This window comes from Struthio camelus, chromosome 5 (assembly GCF_040807025.1).
Source record: "Struthio camelus isolate bStrCam1 chromosome 5, bStrCam1.hap1, whole genome shotgun sequence".
Classification (NCBI taxonomy): domain Eukaryota; kingdom Metazoa; phylum Chordata; class Aves; order Struthioniformes; family Struthionidae; genus Struthio; species Struthio camelus.
In genome coordinates, this window is record NC_090946.1 from 18,635,240 (window position 1) to 18,658,150 (window position 22,911).

General features: G+C 39.9%; 1 protein-coding gene across 1 annotated transcript in view; it reads right to left on the bottom strand.

The window, feature by feature from the left end:
* TRPM5 (transient receptor potential cation channel subfamily M member 5) overlaps window positions 1-22,911 on the bottom strand; it is a 56,192-nt gene that overhangs the window by 19,069 nt on the left and 14,212 nt on the right. Inside the window, exons 4-15 of the mRNA XM_068944827.1 lie at window positions 21,960-22,126; window positions 18,442-18,622; window positions 15,842-15,906; window positions 13,658-13,849; window positions 12,244-12,346; window positions 11,279-11,397; window positions 10,311-10,661; window positions 7,748-7,879; window positions 6,486-6,609; window positions 4,319-4,464; window positions 3,371-3,483; window positions 1,871-1,966 (exon numbers count right to left, since the gene is read on the bottom strand). Coding sequence (XP_068800928.1) covers window positions 1,871-1,966; window positions 3,371-3,483; window positions 4,319-4,464; window positions 6,486-6,609; window positions 7,748-7,879; window positions 10,311-10,661; window positions 11,279-11,397; window positions 12,244-12,346; window positions 13,658-13,849; window positions 15,842-15,906; window positions 18,442-18,622; window positions 21,960-22,126 — 1,789 coding nt within the window. The remainder of the gene's footprint in view (window positions 1-1,870; window positions 1,967-3,370; window positions 3,484-4,318; window positions 4,465-6,485; window positions 6,610-7,747; window positions 7,880-10,310; window positions 10,662-11,278; window positions 11,398-12,243; window positions 12,347-13,657; window positions 13,850-15,841; window positions 15,907-18,441; window positions 18,623-21,959; window positions 22,127-22,911) is intronic.

Genomic DNA, 22,911 nt, shown 5'->3' on the forward strand with positions numbered 1-22,911 from the left:
AGTATGTATTTCTTGATTAGCCTTGCTGAAGTCTGTAAGAGCTGCTGAAGGGATACTTTAGTCTTTGACACAATTATTGGCATTGCAGTCTTGCTCTTTATAGTTAAATTAGAGTGAATTGCAAAAAAAGAGTATTGAGGAAGCCATTTAGTAAAAAGTTGAGCTCATAAATTATTCATTAATGTAGTCTTTGACTACTGTGGAATTTCACGAGTATTTTGGTAACTGAAGGGAAATTTGGCCTGTAGATCTGCAGTGGCTTTTGCGGCATTTTAGAATTTGAAGTGCTATCTACTGGAAATGGAAATTAGCCTGTGCAGAAAATGCGAGTTCCCTCAATTTGGCAGCAATCTGATCTTAGTGTGAGGCTTTGTTTCCATGTAAACTGCTTGGCTGTATAAGCTAAGAATGTTATTGGATCTTTAATTTTGTCATTCTGACACTGAGAGTTACGCTCTCTAAGGAAGGATGTCTACTCTAGGGTATGTTTTCACAAAAAATCAAGCAATGACTCTTTATAAGTGTTTCATTTCCCTTGATATTCTTGCTAATTATTAACTATATTTGTTGTAAAGAGGAATTTCCCCAACAGCCAGCCTTGTCTCTGTGCTTGATTCTGCACTACCTCTCCATTTATGATGCCATCAGAAATATTCCCATGGTAACAGACTAATATCATAAACAGATAATTGCAGCTTTACTGTAAGATTCAGAAGGCAAATTATATCTGGGAGGGAGAGAGCCATTTGCTAAAATAAATCTCTGAGATAATAGCAAGTGGAACACACGATATACTGACCAAGAGCCTTAAACCACACCTCATTCAGGATATGAAAGCATTTTATGGCATTATTTACAAATAGCCTCCAAGAGGCAAATGCTCTTAGACCTATTTTATAGGTTAGGGAGTGAGAGAGAATAACTAATGATTTTTGTCTGACACACCAGTAGTTAAACACCAGAGTGTGTTTGATCCAGCACTCTGTACTGTGGATGACACTACCCCACTACTGTTCAGATATTTCAGTAGGATTCTCTTTAAATCAATGAAAAGTACATGTCTAATACAAGTGGCTACTTAGCACTCGTTATCCAGTAAGAGAATTTTGTGCCAATCAAAAGTCTTCCTGTTCTGACTTAAATCCTTGTGACCTTCCAGGTCTTGGTGAAGAGTGTGTGGTAGTGTGATGGGGTGGGATTTAGGAATTCTGAACCATAGATCTGTGAATGACCACAAACAAGTGACAATATTTGTGCTCACTTCCCTCTTTCTGTAATGTTCCCGCTTAACTCATAAATCTGTTGCTATTCTTCATGTTCCTCAGGGTCTATCTTTCAAAATACATATGAAGAGCACTAGCATGGTGGGAAAATGGCTTAACGTAAAATTCCCAAGTGCTGTTTGCAACTATTATTTCTGGTGCAGCCTTCACAGAAGGTGTGGAGTGGTAGACTCAAATAATGTAAGGTTTAGCTGAGTATTCCTTTGTGGAAGTACAGTGGGTTAGATCTTAAAATCCAAAGTATATCAGCCATCACCAGTTGAAAGGAACGTCAGGAAATGACTTCTGATTCCCTAGGTAATAACCAGATTCACTTTTGTGTAGAAATGACGTGTTCAGAACAAGTGAAGTTCTTGTATCCCTTTTAAAAATGGTGCTATATCCCTGTTTATCGTCTATACTCCTTTTAGAGAGTAACAACAGTAATTAGAGGGCACAGCACTTTATGAAGAGTAATGACCTTCGGTCCTTCAACTGCTCCTTAGATCATTAGCTGGTCACTAATCCTCAAGAAGTGTCCTGTTCTTTGGGTTGTTTTTTTTTTTTTTGGTCACAGAAGTTGTGGTAATTGATGGTTTTAAACTTACCTAGCTTCTTCCTTGGGAAAAAAAAAAGTCCTCTCTGTATCTAAACTGTCCAGCTCTCTAAATGGCTCTGGTTCATTCTTTGATTGTTTTTCTTCCCTGTAAGGAAATAATCTCATTAGCTGAAAGATGATCGGTAGCAATTCTTCACTACTGAATTGGCATTCATACAGAACTGTTTGCACATACTTGTCTTGGACTTGCTCTACTGAGAAGCAATCAAATAAACAAAATTTATAGGGCTAAAGTTTATGTATATTTCTAAGCAGAAAACTGAAGTCCGCCACGAGATTCAAAGGAGAAGTGGTAACTGACATCTGCTTCACAAAAGTAGAGTAGGATGCTCAATTTCCTCAAAATATTTAGGACAGAATTTGAGCAGAAATAAACTCCTCTGTCAGTCCTAGAAAACAATACCCCAGTGCTCCATTCCTGGCCACTCTTATAAGTAATTAAGAAAGGAAATGCCAGAAGCAGGAGGGAATGCGGTGGCCAGGTCTTGCATTTCTAGGGAAAGGAGGCAAAAATGTCTTCAAAAGAGCAAACCTGGAACAGCTTTGCTCTGCGCAAATCATAAACTCTTCTATGAGAACTTTGCTGAAATTTCACGTTAAATTACTTAGATTTGTGAAGCTGGCAGCCACTATGCCAAGAAGCAGCCATCTTTAGTGATACCGGCAGAATGAGAGTCTTGAGTCAGTGATGGCAAACAAGTTTTCCTCTTGCTTTATAATTGGTTTAAGAGTTGAAAGAAACATATGTTGCACAATAGCATGTTATTAACCTCACAATATTTGAAGGTTTTCTTAAAGTTTCAGTTCCTGGAATCTTATGATTGCCTGAGCATCTTGGCTTTTTTTTTTTTTGTTTGTTTCTGTGGGTTTTTTTTTTTTTAAGAAAGTCTAAGAGTCTAGCCATCTTTGTTGTGACAAAAGCAGAAAAGTATGAACTGCAAAAGCTATGCCTGTAGAAGACTAACAAAGGTATCTCATAGGATACTGACTTTTGAAATCTTAATTGATTTCATGTCAGTCCTGTGTTTTTAAGCCCACTGTATGGTTCCAAAGGCTTATGGCTGATAATCGGTTGTTTTCCTTGCTAAGGTACTGAGGTTTGAACCAGGCATCTTGAAACCTAGAAGTAGAGGGTGCTATACCTGGAGCTAAAGCTGACAGAACTCCAACAGGCTTTTCTTTGAACTGGGCACAACAGAAGTGATTCTACAGTGATTCTCTATCACTAATAGAAGGGATAGAAGTTTCTGTGTGAAATTGTGTAGTGCTCATGTTTTAAGCATTAGAATAGGCATTAGCACAGGATGCACAAATTGCTAAGTCCCATATAAAAATGATTTGGTTAGTAGTTGTGCAATCCTCCTTTTGATCCTCAGAGGTGACTTTATGATTCTTATGACTTACATGTGAAATTTTGAGGTTAGATATTTTTCATGACTTATTTTTCTTCCTTTAGTCATCTTTTGCACGCAAATATTGAGGTTTGTACCTGAATGCTATTAAGTTTGTGTAGATTAGGAGAGGACACCAGAATCCACAGATTAACTTCAAGATCTCTGTACTTGTAGACATGTCTCCCCACCATATTTTTGTCAGGAAAGCCTGAAAGTCAAGAAAATAGAGTGCAGACATGGGTTTGACACCGCAAAAACACACACGCAGCTCAAATACACCTATGTTCTGAGGCTCCGAAGGCAGTGAACATCAGGTAGTGCTTTGAAAACCTAGACAGCAGGTGCATCTTCAGAGCAAACAGGCACTTTGTGCATCCTTCTGTAGATTTTTTTGCATATCCAAATGTTAGGAGAGTACAGTGGAAAGACAGCAATTCAAGTAGAATTAAGCATCATCTGTACTACTGAGAAATCTGTACTCATCTGTACTCATCTACTACTGAGAAAGTGTGAGCCGGCCATTGAGAGAGAAAAACACCACCACTCTTAATTTAGCTCTGTGAATCTGGACAGATCTCAGCATGTCTGGGCAAGGCTAAATAGTAGTTTGATTTAACTTTTATCAGTGAGCAATTCTTTGGATCTAAATAAGCTCTGTAAAGGAGTTACCTAACGTTTTGGAGCAGCTTCATTATGCCTAAGGCAAATTCAAAGTGCTTTCCTGATGCTTCTCTGTGAGCAAGGAAGGAGAAAAAGCACAGGATGGAATGAGGGCTGTATCTTTTTCTCCACGCACTTTCCTCTGTGCTAGTTGCATGAAAGGGAGGGGAAACGGGGAACTGTGGTGATTTGCCAGGGACGTAGCAGAATGCCCTCTTTGCCTGGTGCTAGCGAGAGGAAAGAATTCCTTCTCAGAAGAATGTCTCTGAGGGGAATACGTTTCATGGGGTCTTCAGTTGCTGCGCCACCCTCTTCTGTGTCCAACATCATGCTTCAAAGCCCTGGGGGGCGGAGATGGTGAGGAAAGTATCTGTGGAGCTTACCTGGACACCGTCATGTGCAAAGAAAGACTTTGCGTCTGCTTCTGTAGCCAGGTGAAGGCAGGTGGTTTTGCTCCAGTGTTGATTTTTCCTCACCAATAGAGCAAATGCTCTCTCCTCACTGTTGCGGTAGCATTCACTAAACAGTTCTGCCAAATGGAAAAAATGGAAATGTAGACAAATGGATCTTGTCATGGAAGATGAACATGAGGCAAGAGGATGGTGTGTGTAGGGCACAATATGGTGGCACCCAAGCCTGAGCATTGCCAGATGCTGCTTGCTCTCCCAGAGAGTTCTGTGAGTCTGCAGTAGTTGAAAAGAGCCTGAGAAAGCTAAGAGGAGGAGGAGGGAGAGAGAAATCATTCTGGACTCAAGAATAACTTTATATGGCTGTATGCATGTGTGTACATGTGTTGGGGCAGAGAGCAGATAAAATAGATTTGCCTAGGTGAAAGAATCGCTGGAATTGTGTTTTTTAAATTCTCACTGCTTGCAGAAAGGTATGGAGTGAATTTGTCAGTACCTCCCTCTTGCCTCTTTCTATCTGCATGCTCCCTTCTCAGCTCCGGGGCACACACGCTTGCTCTCTCTCTTTTTTTTTTTTCCCACCCCTCCTACTGTTAAGTATTTCCTTCTCAGTTCTCCTACAGGCATGTCAATATGTTACAGTCCCTCTTCTAGAGCTGCCTTATGTGCAGTTTTAGGAAAAAGCAAATCTCTTGGGAGATTCCCTTACACTTTGAAGGATGAGTTGCCAAGCTGCCCTCATTCACCTGAATAGACTAAACAAAAGGAGTAGCTCAGCTTTTGCTTGTAGCCAACAAATGCTTGGTTTTAAGTCATAGATGTTAGACATAAAATAATGTTAGACTTTGTAGAGTGATGTGGCATAGTTCTTTCTTTCTATTTCAAGAAAAGCTGGTGGTGGAGCTCAGAAATTGGGATGAACAGTGTGCCAAAAAGCCAAGGTTTGATCATTAGATCTGATCTCTTGGGTCAGTTTGTTTCTCTGCGCTGATTCACTCGATTATCTCAGTACCTTTCCTAGTCCAGTCTACACTTTGTTTTTGCACTATGACAACTGGGGGAAGGATCAAGATCACTTACGATAGGCTGATACACAGATTTCTTTTGCAGTTGACATGGTATTTATCATTTCTAATTAATATTGACAGTGTTAAGCAGGCCAGAAACGAAAACTGAGGACCTGAGCTAATGCTTACCAAAGCCAAGGAGCAGACTTCTGTGTGTTGGATTAGGCCCTGTAATGACCCGTGACTAAATTGCTAGAGCCCTACGATTATACAAGAACTTGACTTTTATATTTCACAAATAATAACGACACTGTGAGAAGAGGGGAAAAAATGTGATCTGTGTATAAATAACATAACAAAGTCTGCATGAGCATTCAGCAGCTTGATATATTAGGTCTAATGGGAGAGAAGTATCCTTTGCATTTCTACATGTGGTGTATTCTAAAGTCTTCTGTTCACTGCACCGTTACCTTGAGGTACAAATTGGACTTGATGTCAGATTAGCAGAGAAACTCATGTGCAAACATCTGTTTTTACATTGAGCAAAGGAGGGAAGGCTTCTCATTCCAGTGCTGCTGCTGTCTGAATGCCTGGTGCTGCAGGGAGGGGCAGCTTGTCAACTGCCAAGCCAGCGAGTCTCACTTGGGAGTTTTGCAGTGTTTTGCAGTGCAGCTAGCCCTCCTTTGGGTGATCTAATCTTGAATTATCTTTAGCAGTGAAAACAAGCCTTAAAATCTGTTGCTCTAACGGCTGTTACAGAATGAGCTTAATAGCGTGGGAAAACCAGAGGGTTGTGAGCCTGAAGTATTTTGGTTATTCTATCTTGCCTATCCTTTTAATATACCTTGTTTTAAGATGAGAAACTTAAAATACCAACATGTAGATTCTTCCATGCATTCCAGGGTCCAATCTTAGAACACTCTCCCCGTCCCCAAAATCAGCATTTGGAGTTTGTTTTTTTAAGTCCTACTTCTGTGGTGTTTGAATGTTTGGAACTGGCTGTGTTGCAATAGTGTTAAATTATTCACAACAGTTGACCTTTTACAACTTGAAGATAATTTTTTTTTATTTGCTTTCCTTTCAACAGCCATCACCTCTTAAATTTTTGATGCTGTTAAAAAGCTGCTGTTACTTACCAACAGCGAGCTGCTCATATTTGGCCTCTTTCATTATACGTGCTACTTCAGTCTCTGTCTCCAGGCGGGACATTTCTTTAAGGATCTTGCAGGCTGCCAGAGCTGAAGCTACACCCTCCTGACCCTGTAAAGTTGAAAGGGGGGGTAGGTGTTACTATACACAGGAGGGCATTTCTGAACTGGTGCAGACTTCACTAACGAACGCAGCTAACCAAAAAAAAGTTATGTATCTCTTCCCCTCCAAAAGCCTTCCCTTAAATATGAACTTGAAAGTTTAAAACACTGATCGAAATGACAGCTTTGGTGATATCTGAGAGTCGAACCACTTATTGATAGTTCTTGTTGGGTATTCTGCTTACGATTCACATTAGAAGGGCCTGATTTTAGGTAGCAGTCAAGGACAGAGTAGAAAAATGGCCTGGGGAAATAGAGAAAAACATTCTCACAGTTTCCAGATCTCTCGAGCATGGTTGTGTTGAGACCATGCATAAGGACTTAGGGGAAAGGAGGGAGCACAGCTGGCAGAGGTATAAAAGCATGGAGCTGAGAGACGTGCCTTCTAGTAGTAGGGCTGTGTTAAAGATGAGACCATGCAAGGCGCAGATGTGTCTGTATGCACACACACACTGGCTAAAGAGCCATGCTGCAGTTTATCTCCCTTTCCATGACCCCCCCGTGCCAGATGGAGCTGGCTGGAAGCTCACAGATGGAGCCTTATAGCAGTGTCTGGCCTTTGTAGAGGGAAGCTACGACATTGCACTGCAGATGGTTGAGGCTGCAGAGGAGTGTAAAGCAGGCACCAGTTACGCCAGTTTGAAGCTCAGCCCCTCAGACTTTGACACTGGTGTTCTCTGCAGATACTGCACTTAAACTAGATACATGACTGCAGTGTCTCCCTTCCTGACTGCCCTAAAACCCAAACAAACAATTGACCTATTTTAGAAGATGCAAAATCTGAGATTGAGAGCTGAGTCATCAGCGGCAAGGAAGACAAAGGCTCAGCTCTGCAGCTGACAGTTAATCAGCAGAGCTTCAGGCTGTGCTGATTTACACCCGCTGCTGCTCTGCCCTCCCTCTCTGTCAGGGCCTTTGGCCCCTACTGGCATGAGCCACTCTGAGATGAAAGGCCCTATAAATGCTACATCTAGCATTTTAAGACCAAATATATGTCATTTTAACTGCAAGAGTGAGCAAAAAAAAACCCCTCATATATATGAAATATGCCAATACTTCACCTGAGGCAGCTATAGCTCAAAGCTTACCATAGCCCAGAAATAGTTTGCCATCTTGTGCCGGTTTTGAAGTACTGCCCATAAAAATAAATCCCTCCAAGGATTTTGGCTTTTCTGGTTCATATCCAATGGCCCAGGTAAGTGCTTTGTATTTGTTTTATCCTGAAATATGGTTTTGCAAAATTAAAACCTGCTTTGCAGTCTTTTTCCATGCAAATGACATGATCTAAGCAGCTCTCAGCCTTGCCAACTACATATTCTTCCCCCCCCTCGCCCCCTTTAGGACTAAGAGGTAATTAGTTCATTCTGTACAGTATCAAAAGACTCTTGTATCCCTCATATAACTTAATATGTGTGAGAACGTTCTGGATGAAATCATGACTCCATTGAAGTCAATGGCAAAGCTCTCATTGACTTTACTAAGGCCAGAGTTTCACCAGTAGTGTGTAGTATCATACAAGACAAACCTGTGATTAACTAATCTGAGCTGGCCTTCAATTACATCAGATTCTGCTTAACTGTAGCAGAGGACATGGCTTCAGAGGAAGGGAACAAAAGGCATTTTATTTAAACACAAATAAGCCTCAGCAAGGCCCTGTACATGACAAGGATTGAGCACATCAATGCCCTCTTTTTAGTCTTTCCTCTGAGAAATCTCTCCCTCATGCAGGGAGTATTTTAAGTAGAACACTGCTTGTTCCTTTAACATACAATAAAAACCTCTCTAGAGCAAGTATGGCAACTTAGGTCAAGTTCTGAGTTTTAAGTATAGTTAAACTGCCTTTATATCCATTGTGTTAATTAAAAGCAGCCAGAGTGTGCATGTGGGGATGGGTTATAAAACAAGTTTTCATGAGGATATTTTTGTAAATCACTTAAACTGTGGGGTTCTGTTCAAATGTATTTTTATGGATTTTTGGGGGGGGGGGTTAGTGAGCTATTCAATCTACTACACTGCATTGAAAACCTTGCAGGAAACAAAGGTCTCCCAAAAGTCTCATCCATCTTAGAGCAGTCTGGGTAACCACCAGACCCTAACCTAAAAAAAGATCATGGGATTGAGCCATGGGTGGCAACTGTGGGAAGAAGCTTTTAAAGGAAAAGAGCTAGTAGGCAGTGCGATCTTGTATCTGTACTGGGCCTTATTTACACCACCTGCTTTCAGCTAAGTTACTGACAAATTCCACAAAGCACCCTGAGATTTCAGGGTGCTTTCAGGGAATTGTCAGGCATTCAGGGAGACTGCAGGGGCAGGTTTTTATTTCTGTAAAGTTTGTAAGTCTGGAGTCTGCCTGTTGACTTCAAAGGTATTGCCCCAAATTGTCTGTGCTTGCAAAAAAAGAAATCCTGCCCAGAGTCAAACTTCAGGTTTTCACGCTACCAATTTGTTCAACTAAGCTTTATGAAAGCAAAAGTCATTGACGTTCTCATGTGGTGATTTATTTTGGAGTTTAAACAGTTTTAAGATGAAACTAGAATCTGGAAAATATCAAAAGATTTATGTGTTCAGTTACTCTAAAACTCTGTGACCTTATCCAGGCTTCTCTGTACTTCTCTGTTTAGAAATAAGTTTAGACATGCGAATTCAAACGTGCTTGCAAGAATTTTGGTACTTCTGAGTTTCAGTGTGTTAAATATTCTGTCAGAATGCAAAAGTGATGAAACATTTATTGTAAAAATGCAGACAGTTCACTAGAGACATTCTACAGTGGTGCCCGTCACATGTTTTCATTCTCATGTGTTGCTCAGGGTGCTTACCCAGGCCACTTCACACAGTTGTTCTTATTTTTTGGTGTGTATTATGTCACTCAATAAGAAGATTAAAATGACCTAAAGGCAGCTACCATGCACTCTGCACATTATTGAATATCCAGTCTGCTCCTGTACAATATAAACCTATGAAAACTTCAATCTATAATAACGGTTACCATTTTCAGGGTTTAATTTACGTAAGTAATGCAGGCTCAGACCTGGGACTGAAAGTGGCTATCACCTGCTTCTGTCCTCTCCCTAGAAAATATTGTCTTTCAAGTACGTCTGCTTGAAATTCCATTGGAGGACTGCAGATTACTATTTCTATGTCCTAATTACTCCTTAGTAAACCTAAATCTATCTCTTCATACTCCCCATATTTCTTTCATAGAATTTGTTCTTACGCGTCAGGCTAATAAGCTCAATCTGCTCTGCATGTGTAAGGTGCCGGAATGAGAAGCAGCCTACGGAAATTGCACTACAAGGCCTCTCTGCAAAAGGTCCTGAAACGGGAGCCATCTTTTAACTCTAGGTCAAGCTACAGTAAAACCCTTAGTTTATTGGAAAAGCATGGCAGAGGGGGAGAGATAGAAATCACAATCTGTAAATCGTAGAAATTCTTTCATTTTCTTTTTCTTTTTATCTCTGAAATTAAAAAGATCAGAACATTTTTAACTGAAATAAAAATGAGCTGAAAAAAGAGGAATGAGAAACTGAAGTAATTGTTTCTCATATTTTTCTTTCTCTCCCCACTCCCTCCCCTCAAAGATTAGACCAGATCAGAATTTTTGATATTAGAAATTGCAGAAGAGTAGGACTATGATGGAGAGTTGTAACTTACAGATTTCTTCCTGCCTCCATGTCTTAGCTCTTGATAGAAACCTTTGCATGCATCATGGAGAAAATCCTTGAGAACTCTAGAGACCTCATTGAGACTGAAGAGTGGGCATGTCTCTCTCAGCTCCTTTTGCTGTTGACCAGTTAGCCCTGCCAAGGTTAGCTTGCCTTCCTCGTGTTTCCTCAGTAGAAGCTCGTAGAGCAGACACTTCTGAGAAATGGAACAGTAGAGTCTCTGTAGCCGACTATACGTCAGGAAGTCGGACATGTTGGCCCCGTTGTCAATAAATAATTTTACGAATTCTGGCTTGTCATTGACCAGAGCATCCATCATAACTTCCTCCAGGTCACAGGACTGTATTGGCACACAAAAAAATGTTTTTGGGTGGAGGGGTAATCATGGATTGCTCAGGAGGAGAGGTAGGATTTAGCATTAGGACATGCATGTTTTGCCTGCTACCAGGTCAAGAGTGAGTGGAATAAGGAAGAGGGCTAGGCCTCTTCTAATTTCTCTGTGGCAAACGTCTACGTAAGTGCTAAAGTTAACACAAATAGCATGCTGTAGGTGTTGTGGTGATATTCAGGTACCCACTGCGCTGGGTACTATACAGCAGCTAGAAAGAGTGACATTCTTCCTACCATCTTTCCATAGTAACAGCTGCATGCTTCTTTTGCTTTGTACACTCAGCTTTGCACATATGTACTTTAAAAGTCTGTACAAAAGGAGAATAATAAGAATGGCATTCGCTCCAATGAGCTCAAGAGAGACACCAATGACCACTGAATTATTCCTCTAATGTTAGCCATTATCATCTGGGGACTCCAGAGAGACAAATGCCACTGCCTAATCTCTCAGTGGAGAAAGCAGGTACTGCTAAAAACTGAAGCTTTCTGTCAAGATGTTTCAGGGGCAATGTCCTCAAAAAATTGTATTACGTGCCGACTGTCCTTTAGACCAATAAAACCTAGTACCTTCCACTCGACATCACCATTGAATATTTCACTTTTAGCTATGTCCACTCTATTCCAGGCCACTGCCAGCTTCAGTTCATCCAGATATTCCTGAGCCTCCTGACTGTGGCTTTTACAAGCTGCAAAAAATAAGAAATAAAAGTAAACTCAGTACTTAATACTGTATTAAATTAGACATAATGTGTATGCAATCTGATTATCAAAATGAGCTCTCTTATCTGGTTATCTCAGATTTGTGGGTCATTTATCCAGAAATCCTTCACAGTCATTTTTGTTTCTCCTAACTTAAGAAACAGTAACCTAAACGTTTGTTAATTTTATTTTTTGAATATTGTTTGCTAGCAGAATTCTGTATTAAAAGATTAAGTTGTAACGTCTGTCTTCTTTTAAGATGGATCCTGTTCTGCAGAAAGAGGTAGCTCCCATTGTTTTTGTCTTGTTTTAATCAGCACACTAGATAAGGAATGTCTTTTCCCCATGCTAAAATCAGTCTGGTCCAACACAAACTGAAACGGATGGCAGAGTAACTCAAGTCATCTTTCAGGAGACACGGTGAAGGCTTTTTATATGAGAACTGGACTGTTTCTGGAGCTAAAGCAGTTCAGGTCTATTTGTGGCTTTTTAAAAAGGCTTATAATTGGAACAACTGTTCCAGCATGTTTCAGTTTCTTCTATTACTAGTAAGAGAAGCAAGTAGTGAAATAAAGGAGCTATTAAAATAGTACTATATGACAGCATTAGATTAAAAAGCAAACATTATACTAATTTGATGCAAGGTTACAGGAGCTGTGGTAATTGCCCCAGTTACTTTATCAATGAGCAAGTATAAGAATTCTGCATCAGAAATGAAATCTGATCCAACGGCTAACCAAGCTTGCTCTGATCATCATGAATAAAATACAGCTGTGGCATAGAATTCATCAAATAAGACAAGTATTGCATTGTGCTATGTTTATTGTTCTTACCTTTTACTAAAGCTTTTAAAATGACTGTGTCCAGTTCTTCTGAACCTTCTTGCTCAAAGTTGTGCAGAGTTAGAAGATGTTGCTGTGAAATAATGTACCGAATCTATTGGGAGATGAAACAAAAATTGTTTTCTTCATTGTCTTACTGCTATACATCAATGACTAAAACTCCAGTGAGATCACACCTACAGCGTGTCCCAAATAACTTATGTTCTAACTGTAAAACTGATTTGGCAAGAAGGTTTGGCAAGAAGACAAACATTATTAGTTTCCCATATGCAAACAAGCCCTAAGGCAAGGCAGGAGTAACTGCCTTGTCCAAAATCACATAGCAGGATGGTCAGAATAGAACTCGGATATCCTGAGAACCAGATCAGTGTTTTAATTAAAAGATCCTTTCTTATCTTCCATTCTTATTTGACTCAGTCATACTGGGGCTAGCATGCCACTAGTTCTGTTTTACCCTTTCCTGTTTTGACATTTAACTTTTCCCCTTGGAGCTGTTTATTTAAAAGTGTGGTCTGTAAGTCTTCTTTGAGTAAAAGTCATCAAATATTGATGTATACAGTATTTTTTTTTTTCCTTCTGCTTCTCTAATGAATTTTCTTCCTCCTAGTATGGCTGCACCAAGACTTTGTGAGCATCTTACAATATTGCTTCTAGATGTCCTTCCATCCCCTGGTGTCAATGATTTGGCAAAGTTCTCCCTAATGGAATTACAAGTGGAGTAGATTACACTGGGGACTGCAAGGAAGTCCACTGCTGGGTGGACTTCATTTGTCTCAGAGGCACCCAGTGCTCCTCAATCTTTACATGAGGACAATATCAGAGGTGGGTTTTTTTTCTTAAACATTTATGCTTAGTGGTTTAAGTCCAGTGAATGTGCCTCAAGACAAACAGTGAGGAAACTATGAATCTGTTCTTTTGTTCTCTTTTTTAAAGAGGAACATTTATGACTCAGAATAGTTAGGATAACAGGAATGAAGGGTGTTTAGAAATTAATCTATTCATGCACATCCACAATTAGGTTTCCATTTAACAGCTGTAGATCATGAATTAGGTCTCTTCTTCACAGCTGCAGAAGCTCCACAGCTGTGGAGGATGAATAATGCTTCACGTCCTCCAGAAGAACTGCGAGGTTCCTGGGAGCTGGCTGTTACTTGAGGAAATAATTGAGGGAGGACTGAGCCCTAAGTGTTCAGCTGAATCACTAGGACAAAGTAGTTTGTATGATCTACTGAACACTTGATTTTAATATCAGATAGGTCTATGGCACTAGTGTTAGAGCACTGGTGTATCCAAAATTTTTGAGCAGCTTCCTGGCAAACCTGTACTGAATGGACTACTTAAGCTAGTAATGGTAGGAAAGAGCTTGTGAACACGATGCATGTAATTATCGAATGTATGAGCTCACTGTTGCTGTCCATTGGAGAATGTCCTTCCATGAGAAGTTTTCTGCAGGGAATTTCTCTTTGAATTGCTTTTCAACAACTTCTGGCATGATAAGCTCCGGCTCGTTCATGAATGCAGCTAAGATGTCAGCTGTACCTCCAGATCCTGCTAAGATAAGCCAGGGAGCAGAATTTTCCAAACCCCTGCAAATTCTCTGTAGTTTAAAAAATACAATTTTAGAATTCATATATGGAAAGAAAATATTAATTGAGAGGAGGATTCCTTGCAAACTAGGAATAAATGTATACCTAAACTAGATTCATTCTGGAGTCAGTCCAGACTTCAGGCTATTGGGATTGCTCAATTTCTGTAGCAGATCATCCAGGTATAGGCCCCTGACTATACTGCTTTCCACAGCACATCTGCCCTGCAGCTAAGCAGCCTGATTTGTTCAGACAGTGCTTAAAATCTGTTCGTCCCTGACTCACCCCTCTCTCTCCCCACCCCCAGCACTCTACAGTTCAGCATAATCAAGTCAAAGAGGAGCACTGTGCAGAAATTCTCAGCAGGCTTTTCTAGCTCACTAAAGCTGACTGCATGTTCTGAAAATCTCAAATTTACCTGGGGGAATACAGCACTGGGCCATGGAAAAAAAAATATGCTGAGGCATGGCAACTCAAAGAGTTAAACACTGCTGATCCCATTACTTATGCAGCTGGAAAGAGCAAGGCAGGTTGTTGGAAGGGAGGAAAGCAGAGGCATTGTAACTGCAATAATGACTATTTGCTGCCAGTCTTTTTTTTACCCTGGGGGAATGCAAGAAGCTGATGAGACTCTTAAAATCTCACTGTTTTAATTCTGTTGCTGAAGTTCTTTCTTCTTTCATAAATCTTACAGTCCTTACAGTATGTATTATCAAATTTGTCTTTAAGAAATGGAGATTCTGAGAAAGCACAAGCAGCTATTCATTGCAGCACATATGTGAACTTAGCTCCAGACATTTATTTTTGGTCTCCAAGTCACCTTGTACTCTAGAACTTTGGAAAGAAAATTAATAGGTTGTGATACGTGATTTTTAACACCAAAGATATAGAAATTGCTGCCATATTTAGCCTCTAAAAGGAAAGCTCAAGAGGTGATATCATTATAGTTTAGATGGTAAGAAGGTTTCTAATACCAGAAGATGTTTTAATCTAGCTGACAAAGATATGACAGGATGCAGTGACTGGAAACTGAAACTAGAAAATGTAACCAGAAATGAGTCACTATTCTGAAAAAGAAAACAGATTACTAGATTGTGTAGCAGAGTCTTGTCACATGGAACCTTTAAATTAAGGTTAAATGTCTTTCTAAAGATAAGGTGCTCTCCTTTCAACACAGTCAGTCAGTCTCAAATTTAGAAATAACTAGCTGAAAGTTCTTGTCTTTACAGTTTATAGGTCAGATTAGATATTCTATAGTGCTTTAAGGCCTTGAAATTCTACTATAGTGTACTCCTGTTCATCTGAAAATATTACCCCCAAAAATGCCATTCAGACACACAGGCTGCTACAAAGTATCAAAATAAAACACCAGAAAAGGTAAAACACAAATCAAAGAGCGTCTCTTCATCAACAGATTCCAGTTAACAGGTTCTTTAAGATGCAGAAGTGCTCAAGCAGATCAAAACCGATCCTTCGCTGAAAAAAGTGTTTGGAGTATTAGCAGACAACTCCAAAGAATCTTCTATCCTACAAGGTATTTGCTCTGTCGAGCTATGACACTATAGTTTACAAATGGCTTATCTAGCAAACCTGGCTTTGTGTTTCCTTGGGGCTCTGTGACAGAGACAATTGTCTTGCCGTTGCTGGACAGCCCTGAATGATTAACCTCCTTGTCTGTGATCTTGAGTAGTAACACAGTATTACACGTTAGATTTTGAGCTGGCTTCTGTGGGTTTGTTTTGTTTTTAGATTCTTCCTTCCCACTGTACTAGCTTGCAATGGAAGCTTTCGTGATCTGGTGATGCCTATTCAAAACGAAGCATTTCTCACAAATATTAGCAATTTTAATATTAACAGAATTTAATTCTTAAGTGGTATACAGGTCTGAGTTTTTACTTTATGTAAAGTGCCAATGCATGTATTTATCCATCAGTGTTACATCAATCGTTTCATACTTTGCTCCAGCTAATTTTCCTTTTATAGTATGACAAGCAGCTTCTTACCTCAAGTGTGCTTGGTCCTCCATTTACTAGTAAGCAGAGCACAGGGATCTCAATACTACCTGTTCCTGTAAAATAGAGGATTTTAAAAAAAGTTAACAATTCTCACAAAACTATGGTGTTTCTGCTGCGTCCTTGAAATATTTCTCCTGTTATGTGCTGTTTCAGTACCTACCAGAACTTGAACCTGCAGAATTCAGGCATTTGCAGAAGCAGGCAGCAAAGTAAGAGGATAACACTATAACCTAGCAGATAAAGTCTTACTCTCAAGTTCAGGACCAAGGCACCTTTGCCACGTGTCCTGCGTGATCTTTTGGCAAGTAATTCAGCATCTTCTCACCTCAGAACACCTCAGCGGCAAAATAGGGATAGTGGCACTTCTGTATATCATAGCAATGTAGTATTTAACCTATTCATTTATCAGAAGGTGATCAGATAGTGGGGAAATTGGGTAACATTAAAAGAAATTCACAGTAATTTGGATGTGTATGCAAGACAAGACTGTTGGGTTTTTAGAGAGACAGCTGGCATTATTTATATTCAGATGCAGTTAGAAGTGACGAGCTTCCAGTTTGGCCCAGATGTCTCTATGTGCCCCCATTTTATGAATGTACCTAGCATGTGCAGGAAGGTATAGCGGAATTCAGGGAGAAAAGGTTAATAAAATAAGAATTTAAAAATATCAAGAACCTGTCTGTGAGACCAGTTAGGGAGAAATAGCCAAGATGTGAGTTGACAGGAACCATATACTCTTTATTATTCTGCTTGATCAGCCTAAAATGTGATTCAGTGCAGTCTAATGTGATGATTATTAATAGCATAATCTTACATTTTTTCAGTAATTCTACATTTGAAAGAAACGCTTATGAAATAAATATTTAACTTCTGCAATGGCAGCAGGGAAAGAAATGATGTAAGCATCCCTGCTTTTAGACATCTTCCCACAGAGGTCCACTTATTCCTAGACGGTTTATACTGTGAAAGTTGAACTCTGTATTCCAGAGATGACTATACATGGCCTAAAAAGCTCCATCAAAATAGTAGCAGCATGAGATGAATGCTTCTTATAGTTGGAAGATAAAAGGCATTTGATTCAAATAGTTTTTTTCCTATTTCCCTTTCTAGGTCTCCAGAAGCAGCGTGTAGGTCACCAGTTGCTACTTTTTGGATCTGCAGTGGGACAGCTACAGAAATAACGTAGAACTGAGCTGTAGCATGGAGATGATTGGTAAGTAACTTCATTTGTTTTCAGCGAATGGCACAGCACTGCCAGACTTCTTTAAGGTGATGTTCTAGTTTGAAGAGTGACCTCTGCAACTATGAGATCCTAAGGATACGCGTTTATGGTTTCAAATCTTAATTTACCTAGAGTCAGATGAAGTTTAGCCTGTTTTTTTGTTTTGTTGCATGAAATTCTGACTTTATGGGGGGAAGGGGAGAAGCCTCTAATTACAAAGAATATTGAAAATATCAAAAATTTCATCTGAATACCTTCTAAGTATTACTTTTTTTTTACATGGAAATTCTGCATGACCTTATCGAAGTGTTTTACTTCAGTAAGGCTGAACAGGTTTGTTCAACTTGAATATAAATTAATTTAAATGGAGGACATAGGCTTTGTTTATAGAAGATCTTGGTGAGCTCAGTATGTTCAATTGAAATATTTGTCAAATGAATCAGCATTTTTGATGGAAAATTGTGCCACTGGGTTTTTTAAGTCCAGTTTGGTTTGCAAGCAGAAACGGGCTATTTTCCAGCTGTCAGCACTGCAATCTCAGCCTAGTGTTACAGTTCAACTATGGTCTTTCCTGTCTGAGTCACCAGTAATAAGCATTCTTTGGGTACATTCATGCTCTCAGGTACATCTGTGCAAGCACAGTATGGGTTATAAAACTGAATACTCCACTGATGCATAAGTGTATGAATAAGTGAGTTCTCTCTCTGCTTTAGCTGTGATAGCACTGCAGATATAGGAGCAAAGGGAAGCTAAAAGTAACTGCATCAGCACTACAGCTGAACTGTTTCCACAAATAGCAGTAGGAGGCCTGTGCAACACTCATTTTCTTTATAAAATAAAGCTCATATAGCTTTAGATGGCCATTAGATGCTATATTGTTTACTGAGGATCAAATTTTGTCTTGAAATAAATATGGCTCAAAATATTTCGTAAGACTTTGTAACAAATCCTTTCCGTCAATGTGGGAACAATTCAAGACTTTGTGTGCAAGAGGGGATGAAAGTATACAACAGTGAACGTTCCTCCCTTAGAGCCACTGGTTAGGGCATTTAAAGCTGAATTTACTTTCCATTTGTTGTGTTTTAATGCAATCGGAACTATGTTTTGAAGGTCAGCTTTGAGCTATGTTTAAGGAGATGCGATACACATCAGGATTTTTGGTTCAAAAAGCTTTCTCAACTTGAGAAGTCATTTTAGTCCCACGCCTTACACAATGACAAGCATTTACTCAATTTTGCCTATGCGGATGGTAAAATGAGAATTGTACTTACCTTTGCTAAGACCAGGAACCCACAAAAAGTTGGGCCCACGGGTATTTCTGTAATATAACTATTCAAGTTAACATGCTTATATTGAGTCTACTTACCACCATACCCTGTACGCTGCTCTGAAATATGCTTTTCCAAAGTGAGACGTAGTTTAGTGGTTCCATCTGGCTCATCTGGTGCTATGTGATCCACCAAAATAAAATGGGAATGATTGTGGTCCAGGGAATACAATGGGCCTTGGATGTTATCGTCTGATTGGTAGTGCACAGGATTTTCATTCTAGAGAGAGAAGGAGAGATGTTGGTGTTTTCTGCAAAACACATTCCATATTTTTGTATGTGCTTCATCTCCATTTTCAATGTTCTTTATGCCATGACACAGAATACAACCTTTCAGACACTTCAACAGACCCTTTGAAAAGGGAGAAGAAGAATGTATTCCTTGTGAAAGGTGTCAGATTTGACAGGTCTGAAAGCCGAAGCTCTTGAAGTCTCCTTTTGGGGCTCTGCAAAATACACTGACACCAAACATCTCTGGAACTTAGGCATTCATTCCGAGGTTTTCAAATTGTTTGTTGGACAAAAGGAAAAGGGAGCACAAAACCTGATAATTGTGAACAAAACCTGAATGTCTGAGGGCTAAAGTTTCTGCTGGTACAAATGGCAGCAAATCTATTGATTTCAGTAGCATTTTGGCTATGTTTAGACCAGTAGATAAGTTAGCCTGCTGTATGTCCATATCAATTTAAATGTAGCTTTATTTAGTTGGCAAGGTTATATGAGCTCTAGTGGTTATTCTCAATTTGGAAGTTGAATTCTAAAAGACTGAGTAACAGGTAGGTTTTAGAAAGTGCAACCTCGTTATTTTAGTTTTATGGCAGGGTTGTGTCTTGAAATTATTTATTCATAAATTTTTGCATAAAACCACTGTCTGGGTAAAAAAGAACCCCACTTCCAGTCTTTTGCTTTAAGGATTGCACTTAATACGAACTTCCACGCACACTCTTTTTCAAGCTCCCCTTGCTTCCTTAATAAAACTTTCCTTCCCACTGCTGCGTGTCCGCTTTGGTCTATCATTGCTATCTGCAAGCCAGGCCATAAATGCCTGATGATTCTTCTTTTTCTTCCTCATAATCACTGTTCTGTTCCAAAGGAAGTTGGATCAAAGTAATAGTTCAAAATCTGTATTTCCTTTCATCGTGTCACTTTCCCAGTCCCTGCAGCCTTTGAGTTGACAAGGAAAGTTTGGACTGTCAGCTTGGCTATTCTGCCTGTATATTGTGTTATTCCTCCCCCTAATTGTGTGTATGAAGACTGATGTTAAAGCCCTTCTACACCTAGCAGTGCAACTACTGCAAATACCTTAGTTGTAGTTCAGAGATGGCAGGGAGATTTACATTCTGTCTTTTAAGATTCAGATCTGATATGGAGCCTTTCTGAATCTCAGTTTTTGCCAGTGTCCGCTAGGAAGAGCAGGTGCCCAGGGGAATCCTGGGGGAAATTCAGCCCTGGGATTGTCCTTCTTCACAGGCAAAGCTAAGGCTGATGTTAGGGAGGCACTGAACATGCCACCAGGAGCTCATTTGTGGCACTACTAATGCATGAAAACATGAAGTAATTCGGAGGACAAGCACCTTTTTTGCTGCTGGTAGAAGGGCTGAGCACACTGCAGACCACGCTTCTAGCTGGCTTTCTGAAATGAAGCTGCATACAATCAAACTGGAGAAGAGAAATATCCTTCAAGCAAGGTGAAAAAGGCCAAAATCAGGCTTGCCCTCTGGCTTTTGGCCCTGTCAGCAGCTCTGGGAAGAGTAGGAACCTCAGGGGCTGTTCCAGGGAAAAAGCAATGAATTTGCATGTGCTTTACAAACAGCTAGTACCTCAAGTTCCTTTTATCTCCTTTCCTCACCCTGTTTCTCATTTATCAGGAAAAGTGTCTTGACAAATTTTGTTTTGGCGGACGGCTTGCGTATCTTTTGCTGCTGTGTAACCGTAAGCCTACTTGCCTGAGATTTGGCCTTTGATTAGGACCCTGAGCCTCAGTAACCAATGAAAAAAGGTTCTGAGGGATTTTCCTCTTTATCCACTGAAGATGTGGACGTGATCGTTCAAGGATGTTTAAAGTGTGCCATTAACAGAGAAGAGATGGAGGGATTCACTGATTCAGGGTTTGTTTTGCTCATTGTTAGTGTGGATTGTCAGCTCCATTTTATACAACAAGCTGCTTGTGTTAGTGCCAAGTATAAAGAGAATTGGGTTTAGATCAACATCGCTGTCTACAGTTCCTTTGTCTTAAAGTTACTGACTAAAACCCAAAACGTTTTTGGGTGGAAGCAGTGCCAGAAGCCATAGGGTCAGGAATGCTCTACATGAAATATTCCTTGTCAAAAGTTCAGACTTTAGTTAAGAGAGAGCAGTGTAAATCTGATGCAATAAAAAGTGCACTTGTTTTGTAGCTATTATAGAGGAAAGACACAGATGAATTTTGATAACTTAAACTGGGAGGGAGGTGAAAGCAGTTGCTCTTCGTTTGCTAAAACAACTTCCCTGAACAAAATTTCCAAACGTTCTGAAAAAAATTCTTTCCTCTGAAGTCCTATCGGACCACTGCAGGCACACAAATAGGTTAAAGTTTTCCAGTTAGAGTCCCATCTAGCAGAACATACAGGTAGCTGTCCTCAGCGAAAGGACTGGGAAAAGGGGAAGCCCAATCACAATAAAATGCTGAAGCAGTCTGGCAGTCTCCCAGCTAATTAGTTGGTCTTTGCCAGCCTGTCTGAGAGAAGAACTAGGTGCCAGTTCAAAGAGCTGTGGTTGTCATCTCTTCCCCAGCCTCTCCATGAAAGTAAAATAGGATAGAGAAACTGTTCTTCATTATCACTACACATCTGTTTTATAATATTCTGCTTATGATAAGACAGTATATCCAGCAACCAGACTGCCATAGCACAATTCTTTTCTCCACCTTCAGGTCAATTCAGCATCAACATGTCTCAACATTTTCAATAACTGTTTTGTTGAATGGGTTTTTTGTTTGTTTGTTCTTTGCACAGATTTTGATTGCTTTCACCTGAATCATCAACTCCCTAGAACTCACGCTAACAAGATGAAATTCTGCATGGTTAGCACTTCTGGCCCAGTGTGTCAAGCAGTTTTTGCACATTAGACACCAATTCAACAACTATTTTGGAAAACCTGATCTTGAAAAATTTATGGCTCATGTTCCACACTAGGAAATACACTTTTTAAAGTATTTTTGAAATAGCTTGAGATTCTGCAATTAGTGGATGGCAGGGGGGAAGGGTGGGTATTCATGGTACCCTATGACGTACAAATACTGTTTTCCTCAAGTTCACCTTCCTACTTGCTAGTATCTAATACTGCCACCTGATGGATATTTGCAGAATTGCTGCAAAGGGAGACTTCACTTAGTGGCACAAAATCTTCAGCATCTAACAATTCTTCTTGCTCTTTATCTTCCCTAAAAATATATATTAAAACCCACTTTTGTTTTTAAGATGGATAAATGTTTTGCTGCCTACTGCTTCCGATTTTTTTTAAATGTGCAGCTGACTTCTGAACAATCCTGTATTGTAAGTATAATGAGTAAAAAATACCTTTACGTTGTCCAGAATTTCTCGGTGCTGAATTTTTCTCAGGGAAGTTATTCCAATTGCAATCACTCTTACTTTGGATGAAGTACTAGCCAGTGCGTGATCTCGGACTGCTTGCCCTAAGTGCCTTGTTATTCCAACACGTAAAGCACTGGTAAAAATCCAAGCACCTGAAATAGTTTTTTCAAAAGTGGTTAGAAAATGTCTTTATAACTGAATTCGTGTGTGTATGTCAACTAACATCACTTGCAGTACTGGATTAAAGTTTTGTTTGGATAGGAAGACACATCTTGAGAGACTGTAACTTCTAGAGTTAAAATGTTTATACAATATGTAGGACTTCAATAAGGAAAATGATGGGAAACGATACGCCCAAGCAAAGATTCTTCACATATCACGTGACACAACATTTTTGGCTTTGCTTTAATGTCAATACGTCCATCCAGAATGTTGTTTCCATCCCAGAGCCACCCACTGTCCAAATACAAGCAGAAACATCACTATACCAAACAGATCTGACTGTTGCATGAGGAAGGAGAGAGGGATGGGGAGGAGGAAGTTGTTGGCTTGAACAAGGCTTACACAGGGAGACCTAACTGTGCAACCCTGGGACTGCCTGGTAGTGGAAGAGCTTGGGCATAACCTCTCTAATCTCGTCTCTCTCCCTCTTGTTCTCGTACGTTGGAGAGTGAATTCCTCAGGAGAGTAGGATTTATTGCGTAAAGTTATGATGGCAAACAATTTGGAAAACCATAGCTGATTAGCCAACCAAACTTCGTCAAATGTGTAGCAAAGCAACAGGAGATCTTGATACTCCCAAGTAGTAGGTACTGAAGGCAGCTGGCGATAGAAAATAACTGTATGGTACAAAAGCACCAGAATGAGCTTTGGTACTTGGCTTTTTCATGATAAAAAGCAAAACGGTTACTATGTTGTTTGAACCAGTGAAGTTAAA